The 24,105-nt window shown below is 48.0% G+C and overlaps 10 protein-coding genes across 10 annotated transcripts; 4 read left to right on the top strand and 6 right to left on the bottom strand.

The window, feature by feature from the left end:
* Positions 1–45: 45 nt before the first annotated feature.
* Fbl6 (F-box and leucine-rich repeat protein 6) lies at positions 46–4,573 on the bottom strand. The gene is made up of 9 exons (XM_017143724.3): positions 4,432–4,573; positions 2,481–3,375; positions 2,206–2,416; positions 1,977–2,146; positions 1,778–1,918; positions 1,548–1,715; positions 1,260–1,492; positions 1,064–1,198; positions 46–996 (listed from the first exon to the last, which is right to left on the bottom strand). Exons 2-9 carry the CDS (start codon positions 3,357–3,359, stop codon positions 792–794), a joined length of 2,142 nt encoding a protein of 713 aa, XP_016999213.2. The 5' UTR covers positions 3,360–3,375; positions 4,432–4,573; the 3' UTR covers positions 46–791.
* A 34-nt stretch (positions 4,574–4,607) lies between these two features.
* On the bottom strand, positions 4,608–6,047 carry LOC108058793 (CIMIP2 protein CG18335). The gene is made up of 2 exons (XM_017143727.3): positions 5,901–6,047; positions 4,608–5,838 (listed from the first exon to the last, which is right to left on the bottom strand). The coding sequence occupies exons 1-2, from the start codon at positions 5,939–5,941 to the stop codon at positions 4,908–4,910; spliced, it is 972 nt and encodes a 323-aa protein (XP_016999216.1). The 5' UTR covers positions 5,942–6,047; the 3' UTR covers positions 4,608–4,907.
* dare (NADPH:adrenodoxin oxidoreductase, mitochondrial) lies at positions 5,988–7,996 on the bottom strand. Its single transcript, XM_017143726.3, has 4 exons — positions 7,785–7,996; positions 7,019–7,391; positions 6,791–6,962; positions 5,988–6,733 (listed from the first exon to the last, which is right to left on the bottom strand). The coding sequence occupies exons 1-4, from the start codon at positions 7,994–7,996 to the stop codon at positions 6,090–6,092; spliced, it is 1,401 nt and encodes a 466-aa protein (XP_016999215.2). The 3' UTR covers positions 5,988–6,089.
* Positions 7,386–7,833, top strand: LOC108058795 (uncharacterized). The gene is made up of 2 exons (XM_017143730.3): positions 7,386–7,634; positions 7,693–7,833. The coding sequence occupies exons 1-2, from the start codon at positions 7,442–7,444 to the stop codon at positions 7,770–7,772; spliced, it is 273 nt and encodes a 90-aa protein (XP_016999219.3). The 5' UTR covers positions 7,386–7,441; the 3' UTR covers positions 7,773–7,833.
* A 595-nt stretch (positions 7,997–8,591) lies between the features above and the next one.
* On the top strand, positions 8,592–9,791 carry LOC108058815 (tRNA N(3)-cytidine methyltransferase METTL6). Its single transcript, XM_070212906.1, has 2 exons — positions 8,592–8,800; positions 8,859–9,791. The coding sequence occupies exons 1-2, from the start codon at positions 8,798–8,800 to the stop codon at positions 9,702–9,704; spliced, it is 849 nt and encodes a 282-aa protein (XP_070069007.1). The 5' UTR covers positions 8,592–8,797; the 3' UTR covers positions 9,705–9,791.
* On the bottom strand, positions 9,709–12,458 carry Hyccin (PI4KA lipid kinase complex subunit hyccin). The gene is made up of 3 exons (XM_017143756.2): positions 12,299–12,458; positions 11,524–12,228; positions 9,709–11,466 (listed from the first exon to the last, which is right to left on the bottom strand). Exons 2-3 carry the CDS (start codon positions 12,195–12,197, stop codon positions 10,497–10,499), a joined length of 1,644 nt encoding a protein of 547 aa, XP_016999245.2. The 5' UTR covers positions 12,198–12,228; positions 12,299–12,458; the 3' UTR covers positions 9,709–10,496.
* Positions 12,459–12,743: 285 nt separating this feature from the next.
* Positions 12,744–15,009, bottom strand: PIG-A (phosphatidylinositol glycan anchor biosynthesis class A). Its single transcript, XM_017143765.3, has 4 exons — positions 14,790–15,009; positions 14,481–14,726; positions 14,185–14,422; positions 12,744–14,129 (listed from the first exon to the last, which is right to left on the bottom strand). The coding sequence occupies exons 1-4, from the start codon at positions 14,889–14,891 to the stop codon at positions 13,276–13,278; spliced, it is 1,440 nt and encodes a 479-aa protein (XP_016999254.2). The 5' UTR covers positions 14,892–15,009; the 3' UTR covers positions 12,744–13,275.
* A 336-nt stretch (positions 15,010–15,345) lies between these two features.
* On the top strand, positions 15,346–19,295 carry Vps50 (vacuolar protein sorting 50). Its single transcript, XM_017143738.3, has 10 exons — positions 15,346–15,505; positions 15,603–15,821; positions 15,886–16,203; positions 16,262–17,119; positions 17,179–17,510; positions 17,565–17,730; positions 17,789–17,899; positions 17,955–18,278; positions 18,334–18,446; positions 18,505–19,295. The coding sequence occupies exons 1-10, from the start codon at positions 15,440–15,442 to the stop codon at positions 18,896–18,898; spliced, it is 2,901 nt and encodes a 966-aa protein (XP_016999227.2). The 5' UTR covers positions 15,346–15,439; the 3' UTR covers positions 18,899–19,295.
* Positions 19,296–19,583: 288 nt separating this feature from the next.
* Ir54a (Ionotropic receptor 54a) lies at positions 19,584–21,332 on the top strand. The gene has a single exon (XM_017143740.2). It carries the CDS (start codon positions 19,584–19,586, stop codon positions 21,330–21,332), a length of 1,749 nt encoding a protein of 582 aa, XP_016999229.2.
* Positions 21,304–23,541, bottom strand: sub (subito). Its single transcript, XM_017143739.3, has 3 exons — positions 22,895–23,541; positions 21,635–22,833; positions 21,304–21,573 (listed from the first exon to the last, which is right to left on the bottom strand). Exons 1-3 carry the CDS (start codon positions 23,436–23,438, stop codon positions 21,427–21,429), a joined length of 1,890 nt encoding a protein of 629 aa, XP_016999228.1. The 5' UTR covers positions 23,439–23,541; the 3' UTR covers positions 21,304–21,426.
* Positions 23,542–24,105: the final 564 nt, after the last annotated feature.

Raw genomic sequence — 24,105 nt, 5'->3', positions numbered from 1 at the left:
CTTTAATTGCCGTCACTTAACTGCTAGTAATGCTTAACAATTGAATTGTTTTAATTTACTTTATGTATGTGTGGTATATGCGTTACCTTTATTAATGGTTATTTCGTATATAAAAACATCCAATCGGAAAGTTTCTCTAACGCCAATATGTACATTTCTATCGGGTTAAAACATTCTACAAATTGCCTTAGTTAGCGACTTTGAATTGACGACTACTTTATGGTAAATATATCATTTCGTATTGCGAATCATACACTTTAAACTTATTTTAAATTCTTGTATACATACTTTACAAACGCTCAATGGTCGGACTTTACTAACAATAAATCAGTAAATATATATACCATTCATTATGTATATATTAAAAAAAATCATTGAAAATCGCTGCAAACGGGTTGTCATCGAGAGTGAATGATTTTCGCGCTGCAAAAAATTCGAATCAACTAAGTTATGAATACATATTGCATTTACAAAAGGTTGCTCGTTCGCACAGCATCTAATGCGGGAGCCTCCAGAAGGGGAGGAACTCGCTGCTGCCGCTGTGCAGAGAATACTAGGCTAGTAAAATAATTACAATCTAGGGCCTATGAACAAGATAAGCATTATTGGAAGATGCAAGCGATTGCAAATTTGCAAATATTGCAATATGTTTTGCGGACTACATTACAAAATCAACAAAGCGCCAAACGCGTTTCGCGCAAAGAGGGATGCAACAATTTAAATTACATTTAAACTTGGCCCGCCTGATCAACAATAAAACCGATGCGTGGACTTGCCGCCCACTGACTGGATTAGTTGCTCCCGCTGCTGTCTTTCAGCTGCACCCCCAGAACCTCCCGCAGTTCGCCCAGCTCCTGAGGTCCCTGCATCAGGCGCTTCACTCCGCGGGGCAGTCCGCGGCACGAAGCCAGGTTGATGGAGCTCATCTTCCGGCAGTTTGTCAGTATTTCCTTTACCGCCTCATCGGAAACCGACGAGCCACACAGATTTAAATGGCTGCAGGGCAAACGTAAATTGGATTTTATAAGCACACAATAGTTTAATTAGTTCAATATATACTCACGCCATCGGGGACTCCCTGCCCTTTTCGGCGAGGGCACGAAGAGCATTATCTATGGGCTGCTGCATATTCGCCCAAGCCAGATCCAGTTCAATGAGACTGTGCGCCCACTTGGAGGCAATGAGTTCCAGACCCGACCTGTGTTAGGAAAGTTTATGATTAAAAGGCATTTCTTATAGTGGTAAACCATCAAACATACCCCATATCCCTTGTAACTGAGCAGCCTGACAGGAATAAATGCTTGATATCCCAGGCTGGTAGGCGAATGAGGCTTTCATGCGTCAGCCGGGTGCAGTTGCGCACGTCCAGTAGTTTGAGCTTCGAACTGCTCTTCAGGATGCGCTGCAGGTGATCGTCGCTTATGATGCGCGATTCATCTGTCAAGGCAGCCACGGAAAGTTCCTCCAGATCTGGAAAGCCGGGTGAGTCCATCTGAAAATGGTTTCTTATAGAAACTAGGTTTTAAATAGATTGCCATCCGCCTTACAATTTCCTGCATTGATGCCGTGCTCGGCGTTATGTGGGAGTTCGTCACCCGCAGGACCTTCAGCTTCTGACAGCCACGCTGCAGCTTCTCAATGTGGAGTACACCGTGTGAAGTGGCCTGAGTGGTCACATTCGAGAGATCCAATAACGTTAGATTCGGGCAATGCGTCTGGAGTAGGTAACAAGAGGTAATAAGCTATAGGAAATACGAGATTAGACTGCACAACTCACCGAAAGTATTCCGACTATCTGTGGTATTCCGGCTAGACGATTGTGCGCCAAGTAAAGATGAGTTAGGCGGCTGCCCATGGTCTGTAGTGCGTTGCACAGGGAGTTCACACCCACGGCGCTCTTGCTGGCATTCATCTCAACCTGGGCGATAGAAATTAACATTAGAAATATTAATTGCAAATGATTTACCCGAACTTACATTAATAGAGCTCAAGTCTATGCGCTGCAACTTGTGCATGTTATCCACCAGATACGTCAAGTGATCCGAGGTGAAACCTTTCCAGCCGGACAGCGTAATGCCAGCGAGATTCGGGCAACCGCTTGACAACTTGGCAAGGAAGCAGTTGATGTCTGATATTTTCCAATTGGCTAAAGGGAGATATAACCAAGTTAGATGATAATTTTAGGCTTTATGGGATCAAACTTACAAACATTCAGCTCTGTACAGGCACTGCAGCGGTTGTCCACAAACCACTTGAGCTTCAGCTCAGTACGATACTTCTCCTTGACCCAAGTGGTAAGATCCATGGTGCGCCACAGAGTGGGCCGCAGAGAAACCTGTCGCCAGAGTGAGCAAACTCTGCCAAGGCGAAAGAGGGTGGGCAAACAGCCCTGTGTATCCACAGCGTGCTCGAAAATCTGTGTGAATAGAATGTATTTAAATTAATAATACGTTTTTTTTGGTACTCTATATAATGCTCACCCTGAAAAGGACTTCCTCTGGCAGCTTTTGGGCCCAGACACTCTGCTCGATGGGCTCGCCAGCCACCTCCGCATCCGAGCTCGTTGAAACCTTCTTCTCCCCGCCACTTCCTCCTCCTCCACCCTTTTTCTTTCGCGGCTCATACTCAGCCTCATCGCTATCCTGTTGCTTTGGTTTGCGGACGCGCTTGCGCACCGGTTTCGAGGCCGCGGGAACAGCAACCGGCGGAGATGTGGCGCCAGCGGGTGCGCCGTCTCCGGCGTCGGATTTCTTGATGCACAGCTTGATGCCCACCTTGTTGTCACTAATCTCGCTCTCGTACATCGGCAGCGCCTTGGGTTTTCGCGATCGGGAGGCACGTGGTGACGTGGAGGCCGCCTTGCTGGGCTTCTTGCCGCCGAGCGGTGTGGACAGAGGCTTTCCCGACTTTGGTATGGAGCCATTGACAGCCGCTGCGGGCAGTTCCTCCTCCTTCGGCGGCGGTGGAGCTGCAGCGGGGGATCGCTGACCCTCGGAGGCCGGAGAGCAGGATGTCGATGTGGCCGTGTTGGTCTCATCCGTTTGGGTTTCTGACTTGGGCGGCGACAGGATGTTCTCCGGGATGACGGCCGTGCTCCCCGAAGTGGCAGTTTCGGCGGCCAGCAATTGGGATTGTGGCGGGGTTTGTGAGGGTGTCGAGGGGGTGAGTGTGTTTATGTCCACCGTGGCAGATTTCTCCTTGTCCCCCGGGTCACTCTGCACCTGCTGCTGACCACCAGTGTCTTCTGTCTCCACTTCCATGGCCAATTCTTTGCCAGTGGACACTTCAGCTTTCTCTTTTACGCCATCTTCATCGGACACCTTGGTCTCCTCCACTTGAGAAACAAGAGATTCGCTCATCACTCCACTCGCTCTTCTGGAATTTGAAAAAAAAGAGTACAAACGTTAATACCCGATTAAGACTGGAGTATTTATCATTGATGTTGTTCAATGTAGTTGTAGGTATTTGATTGCTATTACTGTTGAAATTCAAGTTATCCGGATATCGGGTAATCTATTGATTCGAATATCTAGTTTTGCTATGACACTTGAAGATAGATAGATAGTTTAAGTACCGTTATTTAGAATAAAATCTTAAGTTTTTTAATAATTATATTTACAAAGTTCAACTCAAGTACTTTAAAATCGAGCTGGAAATATTGGAAAATTTATTGTAAAACAAATTAGTTTTTTTTAATTTATATTATTTTAATAAAATTAATAAAATATATTTAAATATTTTTTATATATTTTTTATTTAAAGATTAATAATACTTCGTTTTTATTTACTGGTTTTAATATTTATGAGGCAACATTATACGACTGAGTTTGAATACTTCGATTGTTTAATGTTTACATTAAGAATTTATCCCTTAAAATGAGAAGTTGTTTGTTATTATTAATTGTTACCGTTTATTCCAGCCTACCGATAAAACCTAAAACGTTACAAAAAACCCAATTTGAAATTTTCTCATTCCGGCCGGGAAAATCGATGCAAAAAGAACTCAACCCATTTTGGCGGTTTTTCACGGTTTCCCATTCGCCCCCGTTCTCAATACGAATCGCTCTCTCCTCTCCGAACCCAACATACAGTCGTAAATCTCACCTGCTACAACAAATTACATATATATTTTTTTGTTTTTATTTTTATTCGTTTGTTCGCTCTTAATAAACAAGTCGACCGCAGTTGGGGTCGCACCGACTTGTTAGTGACCTGTGCGCACACTCCGTTCGAGTTCCCGCCATAAATCTCGGTTCAAAAGAGGGGGGCTAATGGGGGAGCGTGGGGGGGTCTGTTCGGCTAGGGAGTACTTCCAGGGGGTTTCCTGTTTCACTATGCTGCTCTTCTTTCTCCTAGCGGCAGTGCACTTCACTTATTGCATACAATGCTCGGCGCGACGCGTGCAGGGTGCATAATCGGCATTCAACTCACCACTTGGAAGAGAGGTAGGTACACAAATGTATGTTATCTGCCGAGACAAGGGTCGTCTCGCTCGCACGCACTGCGGTACTGTACTGCACGGCGGTGTGTGAACGGTGCGGCACTACGTGTGTGTGTTTGAATTGTTCGAATTCGATTCTAAAGATTTTTTCCTTTGGCGTTTTGCGGACACTTTAGGCCTTTTCTGCTGCCCAAACGGCCGATTTCACACTAGTGCCGATCACGAGGGGCACTGCACTGCAGTTGGTCACGGTATTAGCCACAATTCGTACATTTTAGAGCGCACAATCAATTGAAACGTATTTATTTGCTGCCAAAACGACGTAGATAGAAAGCTGGGGATGTTGTTGTTGTATCGATACATCACAACAATCGCCAGTGGGACCAGGTGAGACGGTGGCAATAAATGCTGCACTTGCAACGCGGGGTGACAAGGCCGCGGAAAAAGCGTTACAATTTGAAATGGCTCAATAGGCGTAATCCAGATTGGCCACCTCCGGCAGCACGCAGAGATTCTTGTGCACCTCCAGCCAGCGCTTGGCGTCGTAGGTGGTCTTGGCGTACGTCCTCCCGAACTTGTACGTCTCCCCGGGCACGTGACCCGCATAGCTGGGCACCATGCCGTCGTCCTTGTGGTAGACAACGAAGTGCTCCACGGGCGGACAGGTGATGGCCGGCCGGCTGAGGTCCTGGCCGCAGCACCACGTGTCCCGCTTTTTCTTGTACATGTAGTCGGAGAAGCTGCAGAGCGCCCGGCGGGTGAGCACCTTGTTGGATTCCCCGAAGCGCGTGACCGACATGGGAATGTGTCCGGAGTAGCCGTTGATGATGAACTTGTCCTCGTCCTCGTCCTCCAGGAAATGCGGCGAGGTGAACTTGCTGTAGCAGAGCTTCTCCACTCTCGGCGGACAGGCCTCATCCTTAATGCCCTTGGACACTCCGGTGACCGGGATCAGAGGTGACCTGTAGTAGGTCTGTGGCAGCAGCCTCTCGTTGATCTTGCGGTCAAACAGCCCATTTCCACTCTCCAGCAGATCCCGGTGCCGCAGCGTCCGTTTCTCGCAGCGATACAGCTCCATGAGGGTCTCATGGCGGGCCACTCCCGCGGATGCGGCGGCCACATAACGCTTGCCAATCTGACTCACTTTGTTCGGCACAAAGCCAGCGTAGCCGGGTAAAATGGGATGCCGGTAAACGGAGTCCACCAGCGCCTCTCGGGTGCGCAGGATCTTCAGCTCCTGCTCGGTGGGATAGTCCTTGAGTCCACGCTTGGCGTGAATGGGAGCCACAATGAGTTCCGGGGCATGGTAAATGCAGGGATCTATTAGGAGCTTATGGGTCTGTCTTCCATAAGTTCGACCCACTCTGTCGCGGTTCTGGGCACAATGACCCGTGTACCTGAAAGCCATTAAAAGTATACGATTTATCAGATCGTTGGGGATTTAAGGAGCAACTCTTACCCTGGCACCAAGTGCGGTTCCGGCGTTATGGCGTGATCCATTATTACTAATCGTAATTTAACTTGCACAATTGATTTGGAAACTTTAGGAAATATATTTACACTGAATAACAAAGGCCTCAAATGACAGATAAATAAAGTAAGCTAGATTTGTTCTAAATAGGAAACTATTGTCACAAAAATATTAGGGTTAAACCCCCGCCACCCGCAGCATTTCATCAATCCCAACGATCTTCTCGCGCGGCTTTCCCTTGGCCTTGCCCGCCTCGCTCTCGAAGTCGTTGATCCGCCGCCAGCCATCCCAGGTCACCACTCGCTTGCCATCCGCATCGTAACCAGGTTTCGCTGATCGGGTATCCAAAGCATTCGTGGCTATGTCATCACAGATGTTCTTGGCCACCGAGAAGGCGCCGTTCATGGTGGTCACAATAACGCCAGTGGGTCCAGTTCCCAGCCAGCCGGCTACGTACAATCCCGGGTCCACTTTTCCCGAAGCATCGCCCTTGAGAACACGACCGTCAATGTTGTGGACGCGACCGCGTTGCGTGTCGAAATTGATGCCCCCATCCACGCAACTGGATTTGTAACCGATGCTGCGCAGGATTAGGTGCGAGGGAAGGCGCTCCGTGGACTCGGTGGCAACGGCAGCTTCCTGCTGCAGTTCCGTGACTGAGAACTCCATTTCCCCTGGGCTGATGGCTTTAGGAGCTCTCAAAAAGATGGGCAGGAACTGTTTGGAGCCAGAGGACCTGCCCTGCTCCTTGAGACTCTTGAGCATCAGTTCGGTGAGTCGCTTGCGAGGACGCTGCAGTTTATCCAGCTGGAGATCGATCCCTAAGGTAAAAGAAGCTATAGGTATTTAGAAACCTTGAGAGATTCCATGATTCCTACCCGAGAAATCATCGTTTCGCCAGCGGGTGTCCACATTGGGCAGCTTGAGCATCTCGCGCAGCTCCTTGATGGTGAAGGCGGCCTGCAGGGGACCACGTCTGCCCACCAGATGCACTCGCTCCACTTGGCTGCGGGACAGGGCCTCCAAAGCATACTCCGTGGTATCGGTGGTCTGTGGAAAATAAGGGTAAACATAAGAGATGCCTTGGCATAGCTAACCAAACTCACCTTCAGAGCATCCACAGGACTAAGGAGCATCCTGGCCACATCCACAGCGACGTTGCCCTGACCCACAATCGTGACATCGCGACCACTGAGATCCGGAGAAAGGTTCTCCGCGCCCGGCAAGCCATTATACCAGGCCACGAATTTCCGGGCAGAAATCACATTGCCCTGCTGCTCGTTCTCCAGCTCCAGCTGCCGATCCTGATCCGCTCCGTAGGTGAGGAGCACCGCATGGTAGCGATCCCTCAGCTCCTGGAGGCTCACATCCGAGCCCAGCGAGAGGTTGCCAAGGTAACGCAGACGCGGATGCTCGGCGGTCTTGGTGAAGGTGTTGATTACGTTCTTGACCTCCGGATGATCGGGCGCAACGCCGAAGCTGCAAAGTGCGATTTGCATAATGGGACAAGTCGTTAGCCGATAAGTGCAATGGATTGGAATGCAGCGAACACGCAACAGTGTTTCGTATGGATAAAAGCATTTGGGTTTGGAGTTGGGAGTCGCAGTCACAGTCAGGCTCTCAAGATGCAGGTGCTCGGTGCTGCTCCACTGATTGTGTGTCTTTTGGCGATCATTAGTCCGGCTGCAGCCGATCCTCTGTGGAGTCTGGATCAGTTTGGAGGTGGCTATAAACCCTGAGTTTCCTGAGAGGATTACCTATAATCCTACCCCCATTCCAGCCTACTTCAGTGGCATCTTTCGCTCCATTGTGGGTCCCATCTTTGGCTTTGGTTTGGGCACCAATAGCACCGCCTTATAATTATCTGCTTACCGCACCAGTCCGAAGGGAACCGGCAGCTTCTCGACCACGTCCACCACGCAGTCATCCAGTTGCTTGAGGATTAGCTGGGCGGCATAGAAGCCGGCGGGTCCGGCGCCCACGATGCATATCCGCTTGGTGGGCGTGGCGCCCTGGATCACCTGCAATCGGGCGGAACTCGTGTGGAGGCCACGTCTCCAGATGTTAAGCAAGCTGGTGGCCATTGTGGATCATTCGATGCGTCTGGTTTATGTGGCTTATGTTAAGGAATGAAGATGATTTTGGGATGTAAATGATGATTATGCGGTTTGCCAGGCGACGACCATATAAAGTTGTTTGTTAATGATGATTTGTTATTTACTCTTATCTGTGGATGGGCTTTTGCCGGAGGTCTCTGAAATACCCATCGAAATTGGACCAAAATAGGGCATTTACACGGCCTTGCGTTTTGGTAACACTGTGCCTCTTAATTTTATTTAATTTTATGGGTTTTCTATTTTTTTTTTTAAATAAAAGAACGTTTGAAAATTATTTTATATTGTAATTTTAGAAAACAATAATAAATTAAAAATTTTTTATGCTACCAAAAGTTATTTGTCTTTTAATCTTTACTATTTACAGGATGTTATAGACTTTCATTGCTTTTTATAAAATAAAAAAGAATTTAATTTTTTGTATGATACCTATATCTTATCTATCTTATATTCTTACTATTTGACTCACTTTTAAATTTGTTTCATCTGCAAGGGTATTAAAACTTCGACTTGCAGAGTTAATTTCCGTTCTCATTGATAAACAGCTGACTGAAATTCAACGTTTCAGCAATTCAACAGTTTGAGAAATACCAAAATTTAAAAAAAAAATTGTAATTTCTTCTACAACATCGACATTAAAAATTATAATCGAAGGATCTTAAAAAAAATTTCCGTTTACAGTTATCTTTCAATAATCCCAAACACAAATCTTATAAAACGCGTGGAAGAATCAACCCATAAAACTCCCATACTCAATTGAAATTAACAAACATGGTAAATTAAAAACCTCGAGGCTTTTTAAAAATTTTTATAAACTATAAATACTTTTCAGGACCCACTAGAACCGGATGTTTTTACCACCCAAACAAAGGAGCTCACAGAAACGGAGAGGCAAAAGTTGGAGGAGCAAAATAAACGTGGCTTCGTGCCCGAGTTCAAAGCCAACAAGCTGGAAATCGATGCCCAGAGGAACTGGGATATATTCTACAAGCGGAATGAGACGCGATTCTTCAAGGACCGCCACTGGACCACGCGGGAGTTCCAGGAGCTGCTGGACCAGGCGGACTCTAGCGACAAGCGCACCCTCTTCGAGGTGGGATGCGGAGTGGGCAACCTGGTGTTCCCGCTCCTGGAGGAGCAAACCAGCGAGGAAGGTTGCTTCACAAACGGTAGATTCTACTTCTACGCCTGCGACTTCTCACCCCGAGCCGTGGACTTTGTGCGCTCCAATCCTCTGTACGATCCCGCCCAGATAACCGCCTTCCAGTGCGACATCACGACGCAACAGGTGCACGAGCATATCCCGTCCAGCAGCCTGGACGTGTGCACCCTAATCTTTGTGCTCTCGGCCATACATCCCCAGAAGTTCAAGGAGGTGGTGCAGAACCTGTGGAAGCTACTCAAACCAGGAGGACTGGTGCTCTTCAGGGATTACGGGCTGTACGACATGGCACAGTTGCGCTTCAAGCCGGGCAACAAGATTGCCGAGAACCTCTATGTGCGACAGGATGGCACCCGCAGCTACTTCTTCTCGGAGGAGGAAGTATCCAAACTATTCCAGGAGAACGGCTTCGAGATCATCACGAATGCCTATGTCCACCGACGAACCCTCAATCTCAAGGAAGGCGTGGATGTGCCTCGCATTTTCCTGCAGGGAAAGTTCAGAAAGAATAGTTAAATAGTTACGTATTTAGTTGTTGTATTTATTTTAAATCAATAACATGGTTCAAGTCAACGTTCAATAAATATTTGTATGTATATATTAGTTTACACATGTATATATGCTAATAAGTGACAGAACTAAAAGGTTTCCTGTAGTAGAATTCAATTGAAATTGCCTGGACCCAACTCTGGCTGAATGCTGTTTATCTAAAACAAGTGAAATGCACCGGGATGTGTACGTTCTGGTTCCCCGAAAATGGAACATAATCTCCCTCTGACTGAAGCTTTAGCAAACGATCTCTACCGGGGTTTCCGTGTGTATACCTTTTGTATATAATTCTTGTGACGTCCTAGCAACACTTAGTCTAACCAACAATTGGATTTGGAATACGGTAGTACATACGAACAACTAAGAAAACCCATCGAATTCAACAAACTCAAACGATCCTTAATCCATAAATTCAAATCTCCCCTCGCGCCACGCTTTTGTTCGGCTAATACACAGCGGTAGGTGGCGAATATATATTGCTGGGTGAGTGGCAGGTAATCTTTGGATAATTCAGAGTATATACGATATAAGGTCCGACCAAAATGCAAGGGAAATAACTGCATCTAACCAGAAACATTATTATTTAAGGAACTGGAAAAATAAATAAAGTGTAATGGTTATTACTTGATCAAAACTCTAAGGGAATTGTTCTGGAATTATCCTTGGATTACCTAGCACTCACCCCAGTTATGCTTGTAAATATATATACTTGATACTTGGATTTGGCTAATCGCCTGCGGAACGAGACGATCGATTGCACTACTCCGCCAAGCTGTGCTCGGCCAGCTTGCCCCCGTTGCTGCTGCTGTGTCCCAGCGGCGCCAGTTCGATGCTGGAGTCGAAGCTCTTGGTGAGCAGGTCGCTGCTGGTCACCGAGTTGGTGGTGCTGCTCAGCGGGGGCAGGGATGTGTTAGCATTAACGCCCATCACGCCGTCGTTGAGGTCGCTGTCCACGCTGAAGCTGTTGCTCCCATTCTCGTTGATCAGCGAGAGCGTCTGCAGCGGCAGCACCTCGCCGGTGGGTGGCTGGGATTCCGCACTGGGATTCGAGCTGGGCTCCGCCTGCAGCTGGAGCAGCGAGTTGCGCTGCGTGTGCTTGTCGAACTTGCGCTGCGGTGGCTTTGGCGGCTCCTTGTCCTTCTCCTTCTCTTTCTCCTTGTCCTTGGACTTCTTAAAGCCCGCAATCAGCGCCTTGTGTGCCTGCGCCTTGATGCCCTCCATGCTGGGCCGCATGATGGAGGTGCGCGTGCCGGAACTCTCCTTGGTGGAAGGCGACTCCTTGAAGCCCGGCTCCGCCTCCTCGGTGACGCTGGCCAGCTGCTGCGGCACCTGCTGCATGGTGAGGTCCTGCACCTGGATGGGTATGTCGTCGGGCAGCTTTTTCGTGCGGAAGGAGGCGTTCGTGATCATGGACTTGGACACCGAAGTGGTCACCGTGGTGGTCGACGGCGTCAGGGCCACGCTCAGGCCCATGGGACCGTCGTTGGGCTGCCCGGAAGGATTGGCGTGCAGCGAATTGCGCACCGCACTGGTCACCAGAATCAGTTCCGAGTACATCTCGTAGGTGGCCCGGTTGTGGATGTCGTCCAGGGTCTGAATAGCTATCGTGCCATAGCCATTGAACATGGCGAAGTAGATGGCGTGCACCAGTTCGATCAGGAAGGCGGCGGACAGTGGAATGCGTGGTGAGGAGGGCTTGGGAAAAGTGGCCCCGGTTGCGGGATCGGAACTGAAAGGAATGTACATTAGTTACAAGAGTTAGCCAATGATCTGCAGCCCACTTTACCCATAACTCATGCGGTGACCGTGGCCCGACTTGGTGGTAAATCCCTGATTCACCAGCTGCGACGTGACCCGGCACAAGTGGAGCAGCGACGACTTTTGCGTCTGGCTGACCTGCTGGTTGTAGCAGAACAGCAGCGCCGTGAGGATGCGCATGCGGTTTTGGGCATGGATCGATTCAATGCGCTGGTGCGGACCCCACTTGACCTCCCGGTTGCAGTTCTCCTCCCAGCGGCGCAGATCCGTCATGGGCAGGTTCTTGACCTCGTGGTAGACGGACGTCTGGGCCAGGATGGGCATGCGGAAGGCCACCACCCGCTGGCCGCCGTCGTCGGTGGACACCTCGCCGTTGTAAATGCAGATGAGCAGCGTTTCCACGCCGCGAGCGGCCTTCTTATCGCCGCCGGCCACCGAGTGCAGGTAGGTGTAGACCAGCACGGGGATGAACTGCAGCGGGAACTTGTGGAGCGTGAGCTCCGGCGAGCGGTAGAAGGCCAGTAGCTGCTGGCAGATGTCGTGGACCAGCGCCTCGTTGCGCTGCCGCTCGTTGAAGATGGTGAAGATGGCCTCGGCGATCTCGGGGTCCGTTTCGTGCTCCACCACGAACGCCTCCGCCTCGGCGGGCTGGCCCCGCGTCCGCTGGTAGTCCGCCAGCCAGTCCCTCACCAGTTCCGCCATCGTCGTCGCCCTGCTGAGGAGGTGACCGAATCTAGAAGGTGGAATGACAAATCCGCAGTCAATGTCGGACTTTCAGTGGGTGCTTCCTCTTCGCCGCTCACCTTGACCTGGGTGGCAACTGGGATGCTAGCGACGGCGGTGGGTGTGCTGTGCAGCTGGGTTCAGGTTTCCGCACCCTGGGTTATGTGGTAGCAGTGGCTAATTAATTTATCACCCGTCTCCTCTTAATTTTTTCCCCAAATAAGCCAGGGCTGCAGCGCAGTATGGCCAGACAATCAGAGGACCGTATCTCGTCGTTCTGGTATTTAATTTATAGCAGTATATTTTGGCATTGCTCTTTGGTATATTACGAGCGGTTTGAATTAACGACTTGGTTTTTATCATTTTAAGATGACCAATTTGTTTTTAAATTTTACTTCTTAAATATTTGTATTATGGGAATACAATATGTATTCAATACATAAAGTAAGTAAGCTTGGACAGAATTTAATTTGATTTTGAAGATTCATTCTTAATGTTTCTTTATTTTATTTAATTCTTGTTCATACTTATATATTTAGGAATTAATAAAGTAAACTTCTTCTTCTTAGTATTACAATAAAAGCATTTATGGAATACAGTGCATTTTTTAAAATCTGGCATGATCAGGTCAGTTCTAGTGAGCTTTTATCTTTGTCAAAAAAATAGGTATCACCAATTCTAGCTTTATCTATGTTATAACTACAATCTATATTGAGCTTATCCTATAGTATCCAGTACTACAATTTATACGAAGAAATAATCTAGTGACTTTGTTGCAGATGGAATTGCAGGCACCTGGTTACAAACAGGATCTTAGTCTGTATTAAGGAATCAAGTTGGCAATAAAGGTAGATTATCACTACGCTATGACTATTTATCGTGGCTTTAAATATAATACCGTGCCGTTTGATTATTGTTAATTTCAATAGATTTAGCAGATTGTTTAAGAAGACAGTGAATTCGACTACAACTATGAACTCTCAACTAGAGTTCCGACTCTAACGTGAAATTATAAAATTGGCTAGATGATGGAAGAATGAAATCCGTTGAGTCTTTGCTAGCTACGCGAACGAATCAAGTCCTGTGCTAGCTCAACTCGTCTTCTGGGGCGCCAAAGCTCCAGCAGCCGCATCATAAAGTGGGCCACAACGAAGAAGACAAGGAACCAGGATCCGTGCTGCCACACCGCAGTCACCAACTCGCTGGTGGTGAAGGAGCGCTCCTGAAGAACTCGATCGTATACCTTCACTGTGCGGAGGGCCACGTCCTCCCAGTTGTAGAGCGTCTCCACCAACTCATTGCATTTGTAAGGGCACATCACTGGCTCCGTGTGGCTACTCTGATCCGCAGGTGGAGCGGAGGATGATGGCAGTTGTGGAGGAGAGGTAGGTTCATCTGCTTTCTTCCTACGTCGCCGCTTTCCTTTTCCATTGGCCTCCGATGGCAAATGACCATTGCCGGCAGGAGGCGCAACCTTAAAGGAACTCTTTTGATGCCTCTCAATGGCTACCAAAATTGCAGCGTGTATGGCATCTATTTCTGGTTCCACCAGCAGTATTAGACTCTTTGGCAGCACTTCTGGGATTCCGCCCACACTGGTGGACACCACCTGCAGGCCACAGGAAGCAGCCTCAACAATGGCCATGCAGTAGGCCTCAGTCAGTGAGGTGTTCACGAAGATGTGGCCGCGCACCAGGACATCGCGCACCTTGGCATGCTCCACGGCGCCCACCATCTCCACCCTGTCCTGCATATTTGTCTTCTCGCGAATCTCCTCCAGCAGATCCCGCTTGGGTCCATCGCCCACAATGATGAAGTTCACATTCGGAGTGTTTTTGAAGCGCGGAATGATACCAGCCAGCAAATCTATGCCTTTGCGGTAGACAAGACGCGAAGCCACTACAATGTTGACTGGAAAATTGCGATTAGTAAGGGATGGATACTAGTAAAAGGTCGTAGTACTTACTTGTATCATTGCTAGGCCGCTGTTGAGGATCTGGGGTAAACAAGGCGGTGTCCACAGCATTGGGAATGACGGAAACCCTATGTTTGGCTACTCTAGCCCGCAGAACCGTGTTCTCCTTGCCGATGTGAGACACACAGATGGCATGGTTGACCATGCCCAAGTTGACCTCCAGCAGGTTGTTGGTCAGAGCGGCCGAGAGGTCCGCAAAGCCAAAAAGGCTGTGATCGGTGAAGACAGTCTGCAGGAGGAGGAAGAAGGCTCATTAGAGATCCTTGAGGATTGAATATCACCATCACCTTTAGGCCCAGAAGGGAGCCCACCATCAGCGCCTCGTGGGCCAGAGCACTGAAGGCGGAGTGACCGTGGACCACGTCCACGCGCTCCCGGAGGAGCACCGCCCGCAGCATGGGAACATTGCAGACGGCTGTGGGCAGGATGCACTGGTTGTAGCACACCTTGATGGGCAGGTAGTAGACCTTCAGGCCACCCGTCACATAGCGAACGCCGCTGCAGTCCCCGTAGGCATGGGTCAGCACGACGATCTAGGATTTAAACAATCGTTATCTTTCGTGGACCGGCGCTCCCAATTGGCAAACGGTGACTACCTTGTGACCCAGACTGAGCAGCTTTTGCGAGAGGTTGTAGACGTGCTCCTCCACCCCGCCGATGCTCGGGTAGAAGAAGTCCGACACCATGCAGATGCGCATAATTCACTCTTCGGCTTCTGGGGCTTCCAGTAAGTTGTCATTCCACGTAAAACAAATAAATGCAAAAACTTAAACAAAATCGGTTTCCGAGCAACGGCAGTGTGGCCAAAGGGTTGCAAAATGCCGAGAATGGGGTCTGCTGATTAAGCCCTTTTCGCACGACAACTATTTAAATTGTAATAATTGTAAAAGTTAAAGAAATTATTATCCATATATTTACTCTAATGAGTTAAACTAATAACTCAAAATTGAAGTTACATAAAAACCTTTTTTATTTCGTTTAACTTAATGCACAATCACACGAAAATTTATTTTTCAGGCTTTATTTTCCACTATTTGTTTAATTTATTATTGATTCAATCAAGCAATTATTATTTTCTCTTCGTAAATAAGTACCTTTGCACTAAAACATGGATGTACCTTTTATTGTTATTAGGTACCTAAGCTTACTACCTTTCTGCACACTGCTTGAAAGTACTCATCGCGGGAGCTGGTCACACTCGTGTGGAGACGTTTTTGTTTTTGGCTGGTTTCTTGATGGCTGAAAGATGCAGAATTCCAAGGCCAAAATGGACGAATTCAAGAGCAAATTCTTGGACATATTGCACAAACAGGTAGCAGGTCACCGCACCATTGAGTAACCACCGAAACTAACCCCGTTCATATGTCTACGTTCTGGCCACCAAACAAAAACCACCCACGCACACACAGACGAACCGTCAAATGAAAATTCCTGCCATGGGATTTTCGGATTATTTCATCCAAACGGTGACCACAGATGCCTCGCCCAGCCAAGAAACGGACACCACGGACGCGGCGGCCAGCACTTCCAGCGAGACGAACGCACAAAAGTCGGACCAGGAGATCCTGGAGGGCATCGAGCAGTGCTACTACAGCCCCGACAGCAATCCGCAGCTGTACGAGCTCAAGGTAAACCAGGTGCAAAAACCAGTAACCTCTGGCTTTAATCACAAACCGTCACGATATCTCGTAGAAAGTTCTCAACGATGGCATAGACAACGAGCTCATCGAGGTCACCATTGCACAACTGCGCACTCAGCAGAAGGTTCTCACCAAGCAGGTGCTGCAGAACATCCTGGAGCAGCGCAATGCCTGCAGCAGCGAGTTCGCGGCCATCAATGACACCCAGAAGAAGCTGGAGGAGTCGCTGTGGACCTGCCAGAAGGCGAGATCCTACCTGAACTTTGCCCGCACCAACTTGACAACCACTAGCCTGGAGATCCTGGCGAGCTACCGCAAGCGGGAGGTGCTCAAGGAGGTGTTGGACACCCTGGTGGCCATCAAGAGACTGGTTAGAAGATAATTTCCCGTTTTAGTAGTGCATTTAAGTAACTCTCAATCATTTACAGCGCACCACAGACGTGGAGGTGCAGAAACTGCTGGCGGATCACAACTACAGTGCTGCCATCGCCCTGCTCCTGCAGTGCAAGAGCTCCGCCGAGGCCTATATGCAGTTCAACTGCGTGCAATCGCTCTCCAAGAAGCTGCAGGAGACCATGCTGCTCATGGAGTTTCAGCTGGACACAGTGCTCAATGAGATGGTACTGGGCTTCGATGGACGCAAGTACGCCAAGCTGCAGGAGGCCTACAAGCTGGCCAACAAGTCGCTGATGGCCATGGACCAGCTGCACATCAACTACATTTCGGCCATTCACTCTTCCGTAAATGCTGTGCTGCGCGGCTACAGCGATCTCGGCCAGGATGATCAGGCCAAGCCGCTCTACGAACAGCTGTGCGAACAGCTCAGCGTGGAGAAGCTGCTGCCGTGTTTGATCAGTCTGTGCAAGACCTTCTGGACCATTCTGGCCTCCTACTACCAAGTGGTCATGTGGCACAATAACTACAAGTTGTATGGACAGGAGGAGGAGGATTCCCCAGATGTTTACATCCAGCAGAAGCTGAAAAAGGGACAATCTCGGGTGTGGAACGATATTCTGACCAAGGTGTGCCTGTTCCTGCAGGCAGCCAAGTTGACGGCGCTCAAATACGACCAGTTCATCCAGGTGCTGTCCGTAGTGCAGCGCCTAAAAAAGGTGGGCTTGGAGTTCTGCGGCGAGCAGTCGGAAAAGCTGATCGAAACGATGCAGCAGCAGAGCGAGGAGTTTTTCAGGCGCTACCATATCTGCTGTGTGGAGGAGATCTGCCTGTTCCTGGACAACGAGTCTTGGACGCAGGTTGATTCGTTTTCGCATATCCTGCAATTGCCTGTAAGTGTTATTGAAAAATGTATGATATCAGCTTAATATCTGTCGTAAATTCGTTGTAGGAATTTCGATCGGTTCGGCACACTCTGCGACGCCACAAATCCCCGACAGCAGCTTTGCTGGCCTCATCGAACAACTCTCCAATCAGCAATAATAACTGCGACGAGCTGGTTTCCGTGCACTCCCAGGATGGCGGCAGCTCCATTTATGGTTCCTATGGATATTTTCTGCGATTCTCCGAAAAGAGTTCGCCTTTCGATGGTGGACTAGACGCAGCCATGTTGGAGGAGGATATTCTGTCCGGCATTGTGGACGAAGCCTCCTGTTACTTCAGCGAGGAGAGCGATGACGAGCAGAAGAGTTTGCAAAGCAAGGAGTTCGACGACACTAGCAAGTAATATCCCTGTAACCTCACCCAGGAATTCTTTTTAATGGAGGTTTTTTTCAGTCAACTGCTGGTAAACAACACTGCTTTGAACGTGCTGCGAATTATTGGAAAATATCTGCAGATGTGCAAGCTATTGCACTGCATCTCTCCGAGGATTGTGGCTTGCATTTTAGAGCTTATTGACTTTTACGTTTACGCTGTACACGAAATCTTCGGAAAGGATGCGGTAGATATTTATACGGCAATATGTGTTTAAACTTGCTAAACGGAATATCTTATTTCAGCCCGTGGCAACAGAGAATATGTATACTTCACGATTGGAGCAACGTTTGCGCTCGGTGGAGGCTAACGTCCTGCCTCAAATCAAGCTATGGCCCCTTAACTTTTCCTCTCTGGTAATTGGAAATCATCCTGTTCCTTAGTTTAAATCTTTAACAAATCCTTTTGCAGGCTAACAACGAGCTGGCTAATCCGGACACACTTTACGGCCTGTCGCAGCGCATCGTGGCCGTTGAGGCGGGTCGCAGCATGCTGCAGCAGTTCCACATTCTCCAGCACTATCTCAACCACCTGCTGCCCCTGGCAGAGCGTCCAACGCTGGCCAGCTACCTGGAGTACAGCGATTATATGCTCGATCTGGGCAAACCCGTTTACACCTGCGTCACGTCGCGCGTCATCGATTTGTCATCCATTCTGGCGCAGATGGCCAAGGTCAAGTGGGATGTGAATCATGTAATTCATCAGCACAGCAGCTACAGTGATGTTTTAAATAGGGTAGGAAAAAATAATAAGAAAATGGAATGCATTTACTTATAACCTTTAATTGCAGAACATACAAAGCTTTGCCATGTGTCTGGAGGAGATTGCCAAGGAGGTGCCTGTGCCTAGCAAACACGTGTGGAATTCCATGGCCCATGTGGCCACGCATTTGTTGGTAGAGGGGTAAGGATTATCAATCTTTACTGAGAAGGATTTATCTATAAAATGTTATATTTTTTAGTTTCTCCAATGTGAAGAAATGCTCTGCTGGCGGACGCGCTCTTATGCAGCTGGACTTTGCGAACTTCATGTCGTTCCTCGAGCTCATATCGAACCAAAAGTATCCACAGCATCGCTCGTACGTGGATGTGTTCATCAAGACCTACTACTTTGCGCCAGAGCAGTTTGAGCAGTGGATTGAACAGCAGCGACTGGGGGATGAGTACTCCCTCAAACAGTTGAACAACCTCATCCAGTGCATTTGTGTCAGCGACAAGCGCACGCGGCAAAGGCTGCTGCAATTGCTCGATGTTGGGATAGCAAATGGGGTGACCACGTCGACGACGCCGACAACAACGCCTCAAAAGAACAACCACGGATCCGTAGCAGGCTCAAATTTAAGCAGCGTTATCTGAGCTCCCCTGAAAGATTATTATTTTATTTTATTTATTTTGTTATAACCCCAAGCTAACCTTGTTAGTAGATCAATCTCGTGACATTCTCTATGTGTATTTAACATTCCGTTTAGTGCAAATTAACATTGTGTTTAGGCTAAAGATTCTACCTTAGTTATACAGGCGATCTCCATGATGTACTTCGTTTCGAATTTCGAATCTCCCCAACCCAGATCCTCTTTAAGTGCAATCCCCTCTCTTTTTCGCTCTCTCAGATGCAACGCAATTGGCAAACTTGGTAATTGATAATTGGCAATTGGTTCATCGTTCACCGTGACTTAAGTACCTAGAGAAAGCAGACATATATACACACAAAACACGTATAATTAAGACGTATAAATACCTATTTATTTTACTACCTATTTGTAATATTTATTTGCAGCAGGAAACGGACAAATAATTGTAGAACAGATCAAATGTAATGGGCGGCTTATCAGTTTGATTTGCCACGCCCCCCACGACAACACACAACATTAACTATTTAGCAACTGTAACAAAATAACAAAGATTACATATTTTGAGATATGCATATTACAAACAATGGTAATTTTGTGTTATCATCGGGGGCGTAACACGTCTGACGTAGCATTTATTTTTTTATAAATAAAGGAGGACATTGTGGTGGGCAACACATAGTTGAAAGGACATGTGGACGGCACTGGTTCTATTTTGGATTCCCGTCCTAATTAGTGGATCTACTGTCGATTTCATCTCTAGAGCAGCGGAAGAATATACGCTTTCTGCGATAATAATCCAAAATGATTATTGTCCACATACCTTGGTGAAGGAAATCTATCAGAATCTAACTATACCAGTGGTAGTCCTTTCAGGTGGCGAAACTTTTATTAAAATCCAAGAGATTTCTCGACCGCTACACCTTTTTTGCCTGCCTGGGCTGGAACTGCAGCAGGATCAAGAGTTACTCCAAAAACAAATCAATTTTTTGAAAGATTTTCCCAATCAAAAGACGCTATTCTATGTATCCAATAGATACTTCAATCGAACCAGAATGGACTCACTTCTAGAAACCTGCTGTTATCGCCGAATCCCAAACATAGTTGGACTCTCGGCTGCAGATGAGCATCTTCACTTTTACAGATATCACCTATATCCTAGCTTTCAAACAGAGCAACTCCCTCTTCAATCATCAACTATCTTCGCCCAGGAATTCCCCAACATGCAAGGTCATCCTCTGATTGTCATGCCCGACCAATGGCTTCCCCGTTCCATTCTCTATGTGGACAGAAGGACGGGTAAGCAAGTCCTAGCCGGATCCGTGGGTCGCTTCATCCAAGTGCTGGCCTGGAAGCTCAACGCTACTCTGCAGCTTGCTGAAACGGTGACCCCTGGACGCTTTCTCCATGCGAGTGACCTCCAGGAGCTGGGCAAAAGCATGTCCATCGACGTTCCTGCCAGTATTTCGATGGTAGAGCGCGCGGAGCAATTGTCCCGCACCAGTTATCCCTTGGAGTTGACCCACATTTGCCTGATGATCCCGGTGGCCCAGGAAATTCCCCTTAGGGACATATACTTTCTCTTGAGCAGCGTTTCCAATATGCTCCTGGCTGTGGGTATAGTTTTTACCTATGGCTTTGTTTTGAGCCTCCTGCGGAAGTTTACCAATCGAGATGTTCATCTAGCGGACTTCCTGCTGAACGACAAAGCTTTACGTGGCATACTGGGCCAGTCCTTTCGGTTGCCTTGGCCGAGGAGCAGTTCCAGCAGGTGGATATATCTAATGCTGGGAATAGTCGGTCTCAACGTGAGCAGCATCTTTGAGGCAGCCTTGGAGACGATGATGGCGCATCCACCGCGGGAATTTCAAGCTCGAAGTTTCACTGATGTTGGTAGGATGCAAATACCGTTGGTGACCACCGAAGAGGACCTGCACACACTGGTGGATCTTCACCTGGCCTTGTTGGTGGTCAATGTGAGTGAGTACCATCACCTGAGAAATGGGCGGAACTCCAGCAATGCCTACTTCGCCTCTCGATTGCATTGGACACTGTTTAGTGAGCAGCAGAAGCGCTTCTCTAGGGAGATATTTATTTACTCCATGGACGCCTGCCTGTGGTCCTTGGCTCTGCTTTCGTTCCAATGGCCACAGAGTTCCTTGTTCGCAGACCCCGTGAGCAAACTCATCCTGGACGTCAGGGCCAATGGGCTGTATCAGTTTTGGGTGGGAATGCATCACTATGACATGGTGGAAGCGGGTTTGGCCAGCTTGGAGGATCCCAGTTTGCGAATTGATGAAATAAAGCAGACTAACGCTTTGCGGCTAGTGGATCTCCAATGGGTGTGGTTAGCTTACGGAACGCTGTTGGGAATTTCGCTGCTAGTATTCCTGCTGGAAGTTTTCTGGAGTTATCTAATCATTTACACATTTATTGGATAACTCGGCAACTCCACAACACATCCGATTTGAAACATAAATTAAAATTAAAAAATCACTTAACACTTAAATAATTAAACATTGTGAATTGAAGAATCTAATCATCATCGATGATTTCGATGGGAGACTTGGATTCGTTTGGATCATCGGAACTGTCCGTGTCGCTGGTGGGATTTTTTAATTCCTCTATCTCGTCCTTGAGGTCTTCTATTTGTTCTTCAAACCGCCGCTTTTGAGAGGAGAGCTATAGATAGTGATTTGAATAATAAGTAAAGAAAATGTAGTTCTAATCCATATAAACTTACCATAAAATCCGATTCCCTTTGTGCTATCAGTAGCTTCTTCTCGCACTCGTCTTCATGTTGCTTCTTGTTGTTCTGGATTATCTCCTGGTAGGTTGCAGTGAGTTCGCTGCGCAGTTTCTCCTCCAGAAGTTGCATTTGAAGCACATGATCGTACCGCAACTGCTCAATCTCCAAACGCAGGCGGACGTTCTCGTCCTCCAGCTCCTTGGTGTAGTCGTCGCCTTCGTACGTTGACATCTTTGAGAATTCCATGAAGCCGCAGAAGCTGACGCGATGCTGCTTGACTACGGGTTCCTTGAAGATGATATTCTTGGCGATGGAGGCGAAGTTCAGGACGTTCAGGTTCTCTTCGTAGTATTTGTCCAGCGGGGTAACCGTCACGATCATGGCCAACTTCTCCTTGCCCAGCAAGGCCGCTTGCAGCAGCATCGTGAGTCTGGAGTCGCGGTATGGAATGATGTCGGCGTTTTTCTTCTTCTGCACTGTGCTGGCCGCATCCAGGCAGCGACCGAGCACCATCAGCGAGGTGTTGATGTTCTTGGCCTCCTTCAGACGCAGGCCCGAGGTTCCCGTGTTGTTCACGCGTTCCGAACCCGCCAGATCGCAGAATTTGTACGAACTCTGGGTGGTGATGCCCGAGCGATTGTACTTGAGTATGTCCACAGTGAACACACAGTGCGAGCGACTTGAGTTGGCGTTCACCGAGGTGGAGGCGTAAGTGGAGCGCTGTTGACCCAGCCGGAGCAGGCGCAGCGCTTCCTCGCTGCTCGTCACGAACACACTGGTCAGTCCCTTGATGAACACCTGGCCCTTGTTGCCCACAATCTTCAGGTTTTTCCGCGGCACCTCACCCAGCTTATCCTGTTTCGGAGGAATGGCCAGCAAGTCGTACACCAGTTCGTTGTAGATCTCCACAAAGGAGACCCAAACCAGGACGGAAACGTCGGTGGACGTTTTAGTCTCGAACGTGTGATCCCCATCGATGACCTGCTTCAAACGCTTGTGATGGGCACTGATATCCGGGCACAGGTCCAACAGCTTCTTCCGAATCTGCAGCTCCTTGAGCGAGGCGTCGTCCTGCAGAAAGACGATGCAGCCGTTGATCAGCTTTAGCTTGGGCGAGTGGAAGATGGTGCCCTTGTAGATGGTGAATATGTTCTCCAGGGCACGTGGAATGATTCCAGCACGGACATCGTCGCCTGGTAAAGAATTAGGATTAATAATTGACAAGCTAAGTATATGCAAATCCCTATAAATTACCCAGCAAAGTGTAGGTTTTGCCGGAGCCCGAAGTGCCGTACGTCATGATGGTCACACACTCCTCCTCCATGATCTTGGGGCCCACACAGGTGTCGTAGATGTCCCGCTGCCCAACGGTGCTGTCGAAAATGGAGGTGAAGCCAAAGTGCTTTTCCATGCGGTTCACGTTGTTGCTGGTGGAGTCCACCTTGCAGCTGGTGATCAGGACGTTGGCCTCCTCCGAGACAATGTACGCCTTGGAGGCATCCTTCACGGGACGCATGCGCAGGAAGACCTGAGGTCCCGTCTCCACGCTGCTGCTGTCCGCCGCACTGGTGGCGCACGAGGCGCCGTCTGTCGTGCCGCTCGTCTGGTACTTGTACTCCGATTCCGTGTCCGAGTACTCCGAGTAGCTCTCCTCCTCCGACTCCTGAATGTTGTCGAACAGACGCATCTTCTTGTTTGGACGCGGCCGAAAGCGCCGGTCGATGGACGGATCGCGGGCCATCAGGAAGGAGCGCGTCTCGCGCTTCGGCACCTCCGCAACGTCCTCCTTGTCTTCCATGGCTGGGTTTAATGGATATTAAGGATATTTTTTCCCTTTCGCGCTATTTTTCAGAAGCCAGGGTGCTGCCAACTTCCGTTAAATTTAAAATGACAGCTGGCACACTGCTTAGTGTGACCGTTGGAGCACTAAAATTGTTCGTTAAAATATACCATTTTAAAATTCGAATTACTTGTTGACGGACGACCACGTAGTGACGAATCGCACCGCGATTTAAATATTTATATTCTGTTGCGATAGCTTATTGATATAAAGGTGATAGATAAATAAAGAAAATGAAAATTAAGTTAATACAGGTTTACTGTGACAATTCCACACTATTTGCTTTTCCTAGCTTTTAGCTAAAGTTATCGCATTCGCAATAATTTCCAGTTTTCACCTCTATCTATTTTTGGCCGTAATTAGCAATGAAAAATACATTTTTACATAACATAGGTTAATAATTGACAACAAATAACCGCTGTTTGAATCTTCAAGATGAATTTCTATCACAACATTTTAAAATAATTTCCTTTTTTTTACATATTGCAGGATAAGTCATGGTTATAGTTCGACAACTCAATTAAAAAAAGTATGTATTCAAATACTTGAGCCTTAAAGATATATGTATGAAGAAATGTTATTTGGTTGATAAATTATTTAGTATCGAATTATTATGCAAATATTC

This window comes from Drosophila takahashii, chromosome 2R (genome assembly GCF_030179915.1).
Source record: "Drosophila takahashii strain IR98-3 E-12201 chromosome 2R, DtakHiC1v2, whole genome shotgun sequence".
Classification (NCBI taxonomy): Eukaryota; Metazoa; Arthropoda; class Insecta; order Diptera; family Drosophilidae; genus Drosophila; species Drosophila takahashii.
The sequence above is the reverse complement of the archived record's forward strand: the minus strand, read 5'-3'. Positions and strand labels throughout refer to the sequence as shown.